This window comes from Strongylocentrotus purpuratus, unplaced genomic scaffold (assembly GCF_000002235.5).
Source record: "Strongylocentrotus purpuratus isolate Spur 01 unplaced genomic scaffold, Spur_5.0 spur5_scaffold_13, whole genome shotgun sequence".
NCBI classification, from domain to species: domain Eukaryota; kingdom Metazoa; phylum Echinodermata; class Echinoidea; order Camarodonta; family Strongylocentrotidae; genus Strongylocentrotus; species Strongylocentrotus purpuratus.
In genome coordinates, this window is record NW_022145598.1 from 35,080,909 (window position 1) to 35,094,731 (window position 13,823).

The 13,823-nt window shown below is 35.5% G+C and overlaps 1 protein-coding gene across 3 annotated transcripts in view; it reads left to right on the forward strand.

Moving 5' to 3' along the window:
- Window positions 1–13,823, forward strand: part of FRK (Fyn-related kinase) — a 67,367-nt gene that overhangs the window by 14,533 nt on the left and 39,011 nt on the right. For 2 of the 3 annotated variants that reach the window (XM_030983427.1, XM_030983428.1), the window contains exon 2: window positions 7,344–7,465. In XM_030983427.1, coding sequence (XP_030839287.1) covers window positions 7,344–7,465 — 122 coding nt within the window. Of the gene's footprint in view, window positions 1–7,343; window positions 7,466–7,529; window positions 7,724–13,823 lie in introns of those variants that run through there. The other variant, XM_011682865.2, reaches the window with a different exon arrangement.

The following is a 13,823-nucleotide window of genomic DNA, read 5'->3' on the forward strand; positions in this document are numbered from 1 at the left end:
CTCTACATGTGTACATGTACACGTGTTTATTTATTTATTTATTTATATTCATTTTATAGTACCGGTACATCGTAATAGTAAAACTGCTAAACATGCAACATGTCCTGTACGGCCTACATGTACAGTACCTGTAGTTGTGAAGCAAATTAGCAGATTGAAAGTGGAAATGTTTCTGAAATTTTAACGTGGAGACCTTTTTAGTACACATGTAGGTTATGTACATTGTATATACATGTACTGTACAGGTAGAGCCGTTGAGCTCGTAATGCAGAATGCGGTTTCAGTGAGTCATTCAGAATGTTCGAAATGGGAAAGGTATACAATTCCTGCTATCACTATCTCCTTCCATTATTCTCTCCTAGTCCTTCCCTCCGCCCAAACCTGTCCATTGATTATCACGATTCTCATTTACATTCAGACGATAGAATGGCGATTGATATGAGGATTGCATGATCAGGCATAGTCCCATTGCCCTTGAATTGCGTCGGTTCTGAAATGACTAGCGATGTATCGTTATGGACAGATGAAGGCGAGAGAAGAGGCAGGCTGTTCAGATTTGAATGTTTTAGACATTTCACAGTTTGAGATTATCCCTGCATTCAGACAATGTACAATGTAGCAATACACATGTACAGCATGTAGCCATATGATAAGTAAATTTACATTTTTTGGGGTCTGAACATCGTATAAAGAAACGTAGAACGAAACACCTGTTTTGGCACTGTTTTGAACAAAAACTTGATAAAGAATCATCATCCTATTCTACAAACTGTAGTCTGAACGTATACATGTACATGTAACTGGGCAGGGCTTAGCGAGACTGCGCACTCATGATTGGCTCGCTATCATGTCACCTGACTTCTTTAAAACCAGGTTCTTTTAATATACGATGTTTTACAATGTTGTTATCTAGTCTGAATGCTCCTTTCATAATCACAATTATTCTTTAAATACAACGTTTCATTTAAATTTCCTATAATAATGACGTATGTACATGTATGTGTCATCAAACGATAATTTCTACATTGTGAATGAAGGCCATGAATGCGTGCATTATACATTGTATATTGTTGGCAAGGTCATCTGTGTAGATTAGATCTGGCATGTTATGCTAATTGTAATCAGTAATCCTGATGTGCAGTGTACATGTACATGTACTGTACATGTATGCACATTAAAAGCATCTACAATACAAGAGCTACATTGTACATCACAAAGACCAATGTTGTGGTCACAGAATTTGTGACAGTACAAATTCAACACTTATTATAGCCTGTTTGAATTCTAGGACTTCTACACTGTATTTAGCAACCAAAAAGGACAGAAAATTAGTTTTGAAGCAAAAAAAGGAGATTTGTAATGTAAAATATAGTACTTGTACATGTATGTTTGATTTTTTCAAGTGACAGTTTTGTTTGAAATAGAAATCTATGCATACTGTACATGTGTGCACATACTACAAATGTACAGTACTTCCACATATGCAATTTATAGTGGAAAACACTCCTTAAAAGGTGTCCTAGCTCACTCTCCGTTCTTCCTTTTTCATTGTTTGAATTCAGCTTCCGTCCAGATTGAGTGAAACCCTATTTTTATTACAGTGCACTCTCAAATTTACCCAACCATGCTGGCTGGGCTAAGGAAAGCAGATGCTAGCTCATTGTCTGCTCGCCTCCTCGTGGAACCAGATAATGATGTCAAAAATGACTCATGATCTATTTAAGACATCACTCACGTAAGACCAGCTTGTTTGGGGGTGAAAATGCAAGTAAATTAGATTGGAGGAACCCAAACAGTTGTTGTTCATGCTGGCTGGATATAGACTTGTAGTTGGAGCTTTTACAATGAGTCAGGGTGTTAAAAATGAACATTTGGGTCTATTTTGGTTAATTTGCTTTTTTGAGAGGCTTCTTGTAATCCTCTTATTGTAAAGAATAAAGTTAAGATTAAAAATGAGGTTACATTTAATTCAAAATGGATGCAGTGATTGCAATATTCTGTATCAAAAAAGAATGTGAGCTATTGCCTGATGTTATTAAGCATATACAGTACATGTATGTACATGTACATGTACAGTGTAGATGAGAGCATGGACCTACAGTACATTGTACATGATCAGAGTCTACCGTACACTGAATGTATTATTGTTGTAGTCTTTAAAAAAATATTTAAAAATATATATATATATATATATATATGTATATTTTTGTTATTGTTTAATTGTACATGTACAGTAGATGTATAATTCAAGCAAACATGTACAGTACATACAAAATATATAACCCACATGTGCACTCATGTGCTTGAAGGTCATTGTCATACACTGTAGTTTCCAGGAAATTCAAACACATTGTTTCTCTTGATGAGATGTTAGATGTTATCAAATTACTGTTCTCTACATGTACTGTATGGGCATATTAAAGGCACAGTGCATGTATTTAAATATTAATTTAAATAGGTATGTAAAATTGTTTTACAACAATTTTTTTTAAACAAATTCTGTAAATTACTTGCACTCACTTATATTCTGCAATCTGCCTGACATAGCAATAGGGCCTCTTCAATTGTATTGATCAGGACTCAGAGGTGGGGGGGGGGGAGAAGATTTATTTTTCTTTGTGTTGGACTTTGCGATCGAACAACTGTTTATTTCCCTTGCAAGCATGTGTGTCTTCATGTTGACAGACTTGTTCAGTAATTGTTCAGGGTTCATGAACACTCATACACTGTATATCATAATAAGTAATGATACAGTTGTTTCTTCTGGGTCATTTGCAAGTAAAGGGACAGCGAGATCAACTCTGTAATTGCCACACAAAGACAGAATTTTTGGATACGCGATGAGTGACAGAGTACAAATATACATGTACTACAATATTAGAGTTAGTCATACTTGGTGTAGGGCTTCACACTATTATTTTTGTGAGGGAACTTATTTTTTACAGTCTGAATGCATGAGCCCAACTAGTGAAAAATAAAATAAATTGGGGTCCAGGGGTCCTGACTTAGATTTTGGGCACCCATGTCTCCCGGTTGCTTTTTATAGTGTTGATCATTGATGTACTGAACATGTACTGTGAGTGTGAAAAACAGAGAACATGATTGATGCAGAAAGCATTCAGAAGGAAGCGGTTGACATGAAGATGGCTCATACAGTATTAAAGGCCTGTCTTCATCAGCTTGAGTTTGCCAAATATAACCCGCTCATTTAGCTATCCCGATCGCAAATTGGCCAGCTAATTTGTGTCTTCATCAGCCCGCAGTTGCAATTAGCGGGATATTTGGTCAAGATAGTATCCCGAGAAATCTTGGTCTTGTTCCCAAAATATCCTGCTACAGGTGTATTTGGGAAATAGTGGGCTAATTTGTGCCTGTCCGAGCTAGTTTTCGATGAGCGGTCTGGTGAAGACGTACGTAATATTGAGTTTCGGGATAATATCCAGAGTCTGAAAATAGCGAGTTATTTGGCAAACTCAAGCTCATGAGAACTTCCTTTCAAGAGTTTGTGATAGAAAATGAAACTTTTTCTGTCCTTCCTGATGGAAACATGTATGCACATATGTATATCGTCCTTGTTTTCACGAAGTGACGGTAGTGAGGAAAATCGTCACGCAAAATGAATGCAATTTTTTTCACTTAGTGAAAACAGAGACGATATGTACATTTCCTGTTAGCTTTACATGTACATGTGAAATATTAACATACAGAGGTCAATGTACTTCATAAGTAACCTCTTTTGTCCACTGAAAGGATTGCTTTAATAATAAAAGGGGATCAACAAACCAATAAGGTATTGAAAATCAAAAGGGAAATATTTGAAAGATCATAGAAAATGATGTTCATTTATAAATAGTTCAAAACGTATATACTGTACTTGAAAGATAAACAACACTTGTACTTTAAAAAGTATCTGGCATGCTGTACATGTAAACGTAAAACTTTTGGTTTACAAAATGTAAGCTACATGTAGGTTTTACCCTTATGAACAGTAATGTGTAGTGCCATAATATAATTACTGTACGTAATGATTTACATTTTTGTGTACATCCATAAACTTGTTGCCATGTTGTTGACTTCTTGGAGCAGGTACATAACAACATGTAAATTGTCTGTTCAGGTCTTAAAGTTTATTAGCGTAATTTCCCCTTTTGTTCCCCCTGGAGGTGTGTGTTATAATGAGTTCCAATTAATAGATTCCTGTCCTACGGGCATTGTGTGTACTGATACGAGCCAAGCACCGGACTTCTAGCTGGCACTCTCTCAACTGTAACTGTAACACGAAGAAATTTCAACCTGCTGCAAGATGTCCATACAGTACTACATTATGTAAAATGCAGGACCCTGTGTGCATGTTACAATTGTGGATGATTACATCATGTTTTTTTTAATAGTGTGGGAGTGCCTTTTTACTATTTGTTCCCATTCAAAGCATATATTGTATTAAAGATCTGCCTTTGTGATTACATGTACATGTACATTGTGTCATTCTATGGCTCTGTGTGAAAGACTGAAAGTACATGTACTTTCCAGCACTTTCCATCTCAAATTAAATTTCTAATAATGGTTATTGTCTCTAAAATCACAGATTGCATACTACACATGTTTATACATATTAATTTGAAGCCTCTAATCTGTTTTGGTATGGATGAGGAACAGGTACTGCCAGGGAGTACCCCTATGCCCCTTTACATTGTAAATTCACCCTGACCAAGTCTTTCTTATTTTGCATAGTCCATGAGATACATTTACAGTGGGGTCAGAGTTGTAACCCCTACTTCCTTTTAAAGATGTACATACATGTATGGATGTACATGTACTATTTGTACATGTTCATGGTCTGCATACATGGGCTGTAGTCCAACTTATACACGTAAATTGTCAATGTCAATCTCCTGATTCTGTACAAACCAACATTATTGTCATTCTGGAAATTTGTTAAAATACGACCCCCCCCCCCAAAAAAAAAACAACAACAAACAAACAAACAAACAAACAAACAAACAAACAAACACACACACAACAACAACAACAACACAACATAACAACAACAATAACACAAAAACAACAACAAACAAACAAACATTAACAACAACTACAAACAAACAAATTTGTTATTCATGTAAATTCCTTTCTGATATTCAATGTTATGTCCAAAGTAATTTTGTTTATTTAAAAAAATGTATTTTGTTGCCATATTGCTATTAAAATTCTTTTAGGCTAAGGGTATACATATGACTATATGGCTATTAATGATTCATTCATGCACTTCGCCCTCTGAAATTAAAGTGAGTTTACTTCCTATACATGAAAATATTTACCAAGTTCATCTAGACCACTAAAGAATATGAACCAAAGTACACTGTAGGTTACCTCAACAATGACCTCTTAAAAGGCCTGTTTTCATCAGCTCGAGATTTTCACATAACCCCCTATTTCTGATTTGGGAAATAATCCTGAAGTTACAAATCGCGTCTTCATCAGCTTGAGACTTGACCTCAAAACTTGAAACTCGAGCTCGAGAGATTTTGCTCAGCGTTCGCGCATACATGTACAGTAGTACGAGTTTTCGGGCTGGTTAATATGCATCGGAAAATAGCGGGATATTTTGCAAACTAGCCCAAGATAGCTTGGGATGGTTATCTCGACCAAATATCCCACTAATTGCAACTTCAGGCTGGACTGGATAATTTATAGCGATCGGGATAGTTCAAATAGTGGGATATTTGGCAATATCGAGCTGATGAAGACAGGCCTAAAGTGTATGCCCTGGGTTGACCAGTCAGTTGGGTCAAGTTCACGGTTTGCCCTGTATCACAGTTAACCTCTAAATCTATGATGATTTATTACATGCTATTTATATCAGGAAGTGTAGGAATCTAACTAATGCCTGATTGTTTCCTTTTTTATTAAAGTACATGTACATGTTGTACAGTGGGTTATTGATTGACTTGATGCAAGCCAGGCCATTCAAATTTGTGTAAATATATTGCTTCATAATTGTCTTGTTGGCATTCAGACATTACAAACTGTGTGTGCTGAGAACCAAAAAGGGCATGAAATCTATTAATCTATGTACATGTACATGTAAATATCATGTTAACATTGATAACACCCTTCTAAAGCCCTAAGTAGATGTTTTGTTATTTTCATCACAAAGTACTGAAAGCTTGGCCGAGGCTTGCCCAACATAGCATCACATAATTTACTTGTGTGCAGACTGGATCCCAAGTATTTTAGTTCATTCATTTATATCAAACAAATAATGGAATAACTTGCCACTTGGTCAAAATCAAAATCAAAATGATAAGAAATTTGGCCCAGTCTTGGTAAAGTTACAAGCACTGTAGTGACTGTACACAAAAAGATGTATATGGGACTACGCGATATCTATCCAGTCCGATCTATCTAGTCCGGATAGATATAATCATTTTATTTACCAAATATATCAATAAGTAGGCGGTTTCCCGGCAAAATTTGTATCATCCCGTATTAGTCAAAACATATTCTTTCACATGATTGGTAATATTAGAGCTTCCATTTCATATTTTAAGAGTGGCGCATTTCCAAAACTGGTCTATACCTTTAAAACACAGAGTGAACTTCCAGTTTCAAGTACTTGACTTAATCACTTTCGTTTGTTAACACTTCATGTAAAAGGAAACGATCAGAGTACTAGTAGCAATCGATTACTTCCTGATATCATCAAAATGAAATTAAACATTGGCATCATCCCACTTAAAAAGCACTTCATTGACTAATCACTGACTGCCAATCAATAAAAGTGTGACTTTAGAATCATTAGAAGCAGATGTACAATGTACATGTATGCGAATCAGAATGTAGAACATACATGTAGTTTCAATATCATCTGTATAGAGCCAGAAGGTTGTTGGCTCTGTATTATTAAAAGTTTATGAGAAAGAAAATGAACAATTTAGCTGTACATGTATTATGACAATGTTCTATGTTAATGTTTTTTGTGTGTAAAGGATTAAAAATGTATCCCCCATATATTGTAGCTCAATATGTTGCAACTTTTTGGTTTTTACGCTAACTGGCATACAATATATGCATTTTATTCTAGTACATGTATTGCTTGTAAGTTCTGAAAATATCTTTCTTCATTCTCTTACAATTTACTTGTTCTTCGTTGACATACTGTACATGTACAGGAGTTTGGAGATGATTTATTTCTCCACGACAGGTAGAAGGAGAGATTGTAAATCATATCCTTTCTTTCAAATGATTACCAGATGACATTATTTATAAATCTAGTATTGCAATCAAACTGATTTAATATATACTTGAATGTATTTGCCAATTTCTCTCGCTACTATACATAGGTGGTTCTTTGGCAGTATAAAGCGTATGGATGCTGAGAAAAAGCTGCTTCTATCTCAAAACGAGCATGGATCATTCCTTATACGAGAAAGCGAAAGCCGAGTCGGGGATTACTCCCTCTCAGGTAAACATATGCATGACAAAAACGATGAATGTTTCATTTCCATGTTTAACTTTGCATTTCAATGTCTTGTTCTCCTTTGTCTCCTCACTCATCCTCCCCCTCACCGTATGTTTTGTGTGAACGCACCGACCGTCAGGTGGTATTTTGGGAGGTGCAAGCGATCAGAGGCGGAGAAGTTCCTGGACAAAGATGGAAACGATCACGGCTCGTTCCTATTGAGAAAGAGCGAGAGTAGTGTTAATGATCACTCTTTATCAGGTAACCCAATAAAGTAAAACCAAAACAATCCTTGCCAAATTGAAGCAAAGCTATAGCATCATGGCTGCTGTACTCAATCAAGGAAATCTTGAGCTGCCTCTGTTTTCTGGATGCAGGGTTTCTGACTCTTCGCGGATTGCAATGATATCTGATTCTCGCTGAAACACTTTGCATATAATTCATGGTTGACATTATTGCTGGATTTATAGCGGAGCTTGACGGCTTTATATAATCACCCTTATGATGTACACTGTACATGTACATGTAGCTTGCATATTATGAGATTCATGTCTGGCGTTGTATAGACGCATTTATCATAGATTCACTGTAAACAAAATTAACAAAATCTGTAAATCACCACCATCTATATATTGAAGACACTTTCATGGGAAATAAGGAATATTTAATCAAATAGAACATCTACAGGGAATAATTTTCCTGGTATCGCATCGCAATTTGCTATGCATTTTTGCATGACTGCTATACAAAATATCTTTTGTGTAGCAGTTTTCTTTCATAGAAATGTACAGAATTTCATTTGAAATATTTATCCATCGGCTGAAATTGCTAATCAAAAAAATTGAGGAAAATTATTCCCTGCATCTATCACTGGGATGATACATATATGTATTTTCAAGGCTTTATGGTTTGCGTCTCCCTTTTTTCCATTTTATTTCTCATCCATCATGTTTTGTTTTTTAATGACGTCAGCTTTAAACCATTTCATCAGCCTAATCATGTATCTTCATAATGAATTACATTTCAGTCATTATACACCGTAATTACACTAAATTACACTTCTTTGCGTTTTTGTTTTACAAAAATACTTTCTGCTCACCAGAGCATTCTGTTATTTTGTTTTAATATTGAAAAAGTGAGGTATACAGCTATTTCTTCTTTCTTTGACTCCTTCCCCCCTAAAGCTCTACTTTGATTTTCCAAAGCTTTTTTTGAGCTTTCCAAATTTTAACCACTCTCCAAATATATTTGTAACTATTTGTAACTGCATTGTATGTTCATATATTCTGCATATTTATAAAATAATACACAGTATCACATTACATCTTGAAAATATATGTATCTGTGTGTTTGATTGTCTATGTTTTTACTGTTATACTTGTAACCTATTTAATAGAAATCCATGTACATGACTCTTGAAATTCCTTTTTTGTTGAAAAAAACAGTTCAGAGCTGTACATAAACTCTTTAATATGACAAAGAAAAATAGTTGCATAAAAGCAGCAATTTGAATAAACAAATATCTCTTTCAGTGAACTTTGTGGGTTCTTTTTAATTGTTTGATTGTCATTCACGGAGGTTCATTCAATTGAGACCACTGTGTAGGAGTGAGGTTTTAATTATTTTAAAATTGTTTAAATTTTTATTGCTGTGTTTGTGTTGTTTTGTTTTGGCAACCTAAATAACTGAATGAAATTGTTGTGGCAATTGTCCCAAGGAAATGCGTGGATGTAGTGTTTGATTTATTATGGTTGAGAGTAAACCAACATCCTTTTAAATCAGTACACGTATTCAGTATAAACCAAAGGTAGAAATCATATTTCATTATTTTGAGAAAATATGCTTGTTTGTTAATTATAAACTCACACTTCATTTGGAAATAAAGTGATGAATCCCAAAATTTGCTAGTAAAGAACCTTCAGCTCAAATGGAATTTTTCATAATCAACAATATTCACTTTAATGAAACCAGGTATGTCTACAATCTTTAAAGTGAAATTGTTTGTCATACCCCTTTGTTACTCTCAAGTGCAATTTTTCAGCATGCATTCTTGCATTCCCTTTTCATGAATTCATGTAAATTATACATTTGTTTAATGTTTGCTTCTTTCATGCGTTCCTTGTTCTTTGTTAGCTTGTTTTAACGTGGTAATGTATTTTCATGTCACCATAGCATAAATATGACACACCATTTGCATTCTATACGTACCTCCGTATTTATGTAATGTACAAATGTATAACTATATGCTCTATTTCCCTTGTGAATTGGATTTAATGATAATTTCATTTGCTGGCCTATGCTTTCAAGAATCATTTGTAGGCGAATTGTCCATGTACATGGTATTCCCTTCACTAAAATATAATAGGATTATTGTCTTCTAAATTGTTAAATGCATTAATACTTTGTCGAAAGGCTCTATGAGTTTAATCCGTACTTTTGTTATAAATAGACAGTAATAATATGAACAACCTTTCTTTCTTTTCAAGCCAAATTGATATACAGCCGGTGTATGATTTTAATATGCAAGCTCCTTTAAAGATACTATGTCCCTTTTGCAGCCAACCTAAAATGCTGTAGAACTTTGCAGGAATTATGAATATGTCATGTTTGTCCTATCTGTGAAATTTAAACGTTAGCAGTGTCCTCATATTCAATTTATGCAAGGAAACCCGTTTACTTGCTAGACTTCACTGTCAGACACTATTGAGTGACTGGCTGGCTTTTTTTCTTCTTTGGTAATAACATACATGAAAAGAGTTGTAAAGGGTACATGAGCATTTGTCTACATCAATAACCCACTTCTTGTGATGGCCAAGATTAAACTGATTGAATCTTTGCGCAGCATAAAACGTATGACCATTCGGTACAATGATCTGAAAATCAAGACTATTACTTTTGGGCTCTATAGCCCTAAAGTCGATTTGACAACTAATAGTCATTATTTTCCCACTTTAAAGACATTTTCAAGCCCCATCTTTTTTAGGGAAGTTCTATATTAGTATTCTTTCAAATGCAGTTGGAATTAAACTTTTTCATTTTTTTGGCCTGCAAATGGGACATAGTACCTTTAAATACTTGCCCTATTTCAACATCTTAAATAAGTAACTACAGCAGCAAAAATGTACTAAACAATTTTTTTCTCACTTACAAGCTCAAATTATTACAGTTATTGTAGTCCTTTTAATATAGTTGTTATTTTACAATTGCTGCAATCGCTTAAATTTCAGTTGGATAATCTTGATTCATATTCATACCAAATATCTTTAAAGGGAAAGTCCACCCCCAAAATAAGTTTGTTTCGATAGAGGCAGAATAATAAGAAAATCAGGTGAGTGAAAGTTTGAGCAAATTCTGAATGAAAATAAGAAAGTTATGAATTATTGAAGTTGTGATCAATCAAATGCAAATTGGCAACTCTGTGACTTATTATACGAGCTCTCCTTCATTTGCTTTGTGCATAATATTCCATAAAATCATGTTTTCTTCGTTATTGATGACGGAATATATATTTGTTCCTTGCAGGGGGAGTATAGAAACATATTTGCAATTATTATATTTAGGGTGCATGTATGGTTGAAATTTTTCTTGAGGGAAAATGAAAATTTTAGATTTTTTTAGTACTGAGCAAATGGAAGTTGAGCTCGCATGATACGTCATAGAGTTGCCAATTTGTGTTTGATTGATCACAACTTCAAAAATCCTAACTTCCTTATTTTTAATCCGAATTTGCTCAAACTTTCACTGACTTGTTTCTCTCATTTTTCTACTCCTATTAAAACTAACTTAATTTCAGGGTGGACTTTCCCTTTAATAGTTACTTTTGAACACTGCAATTTCTATCTACAGGGAACGATCCTCTATGTCTATGTACATTGTGATAGAAGTCACAGCCTAGTCACATTGTATATATATATATATATATACACTTCTTTGTGAAAGAGAGTTTGTCACAGCCTCCTAGGCTAGGATAGAGAATGAATGGTGGGAAATCTTGTTGAGTGTTACTGTTAAACTGATTTGCATTGAGGTTGTTAGTCTGGTAAAGCGTTCACCGGGATGCACGTTGACCTGTGTCACTTAGCTCCAGTCAGAAACAGGTATAGACACTGTGACAGAGAAAAGACATGGAGGGTATACATGTATGAGCTGGTACATGTACAGTATGTGAGCCTGATGTATGCGTCAAACGATACACTGTACAGAGAAAGAGAGAGAGAGAGAGAGAAAGAGAGAGAGGGAGAAGGAGAGAGAGAGAGAGAGAAAGAAAATGAGAGAGAAAAGGAGAGAGGGGGAGGGGGGGGGGGGAGAGGGAGAGAAGGAGAGAGGCGATCTACAAAGGAAATTATAATGGCAACTAGAGACATATGAGAGAGAGCAGGAGAGGGATGCTGAGGGAGAAAGTTTAAAATGAAAGACAGATACAGACAGATCTACGCATGTACATGTAGCTACACGAACAAAGAACAAAGACTAGAGACTAAAGAGGCGGAGAGAGAGAGAGAGGGAGAGGGACATACAAAACTACAAACAAATTAGGGAAGAAAGATTTAAATAATATACAGACAGACAGAATGATATCAACAAAAGACATGTTAAAGAGCATTTTTTATGACATACATAACTGTTCATATAAAGTGTAATACACATCGCAGGACCCTGTTGAGCATACTTGCCATTCATTTACATGTTAAGAAAACAACACATGTTTTTTCCGGCATATGTCTGAAGAAGCTTTTAATGCTTACAACTAAATACAACAATACATCTGTAAATGTAAAAGCAAGTGAGGGCCAGCAGTGCACAGAAGCAATAGTATAAGTGATAAACATTTATTTAGCAGTCTCTAGAATGTTACAAGCATGTGAGCTAGAGAAGGTTAAAATTATAGGACATATCGTCTGTTTAGAGCCAGAAGGCGGTGTGCCTCATATACTTCAATGCAGAGATAATAACTACCTTCTGGTTCTGAAGTGACGATATCATAACATACTTTTAAAAGCAGGTACGTGACATTTCCCATCTCGCCCACAATAACAAGGTAGATCAACCCACTCCTCAAATACCATTTATTTATTTTTTCCTCGTCCCAATATTAGATTTCATTTAATTTGTGATTGCAGTCCATAGCAAGGCCTTCTGCAAAAATATCTGTAAAAACATCGAGGCATGCACCTAATATTTGCTCTTTAATTATTTGTACAAGAAATATGTCTTTAATATAGCCCGTTCAGACCAGATGAAATTTGTATGAAACACGTATAAAGAAACGTGTATCGTTGAATACAAAACGGGCATATGCAATGGATTAACAACAGCTTATGTAAAGAAACATTATATGAAGGAAATAGTTTTAAGCATTTAGTTGTCATGACAGCGAGCCGATCATTAGTGCCCACTCACCACAAGCCCCCCCCCCCCCCAGTTCTATTTTTTGTATACGATACAATGTTTAGAGGAGAAGGGGACCCTAATTCTCCATCAAGTTTTTGTTTGAAATAATGCTTAAACATGCATTTTGGTTTTGCTATATGTTGTTTCATTGTAAATCATTCATTCAGACCAGAAACAATGAATTACTTATTACATGAATACAGTGTTCGTTTAGCCAAACAATGAACTTGGGTAGTCTGAATTGGGGGGGGGGGGGATGTGCTCTTTGGTAGCTAGATCTCCTCTTTTAGAACAAACATCATGACTGTGTTAACATTTGATGAAAGCTGATTGGAGCAAATGTTTGAATCGTCAGTGGGTGTTCCCAATATACAGTTATGTACGTACAGTCCATGGATTAGCATTGTGTGAATGAATACCCATAGGGTACCACCAGAATTACCAACAAATATTCACAAAGTAAGCCGTCAATCATGGTTTATTTTACCATCAATCATCTTGGTACTAAGACTTTTCTAAAGTATCAGACTTTACATTTCCCTCTATATAGAAAACAATGCCTAAGCGTTGCCCGTTGGTTCTCCATGATCCTCTTTTTCTTATGTTAATTCAGGGCTGAGTTGATGAGAAAGCCACCTGTAAGTGACCAAGCTTGGTGGTCTACTCCCTTCTGGCCCAACTAGTGCAGACAGGCTTTAAAAAGGGATTAATTTTCAGGATATAACTTAGTAGATTCAACTTTGGAATTTTGAAATTGAAGACCACCTATGAATCTGAAAGGTTAACAAAAAATTGAGATCATTTTCGGGATGGTCACAGCTACTGCAGACAGGTCAGAAAGAGGGATAAAGATACATTGGGATTATTTTTGTCAGCATTGGCGTAGCCTCTGTCTCTGTGCATGTGGGGGGGGGGGGGCCTTGTTCTCTTGCATCTCTTTCTCCGCCCCTGACCGGTCCCGGCCAACCCC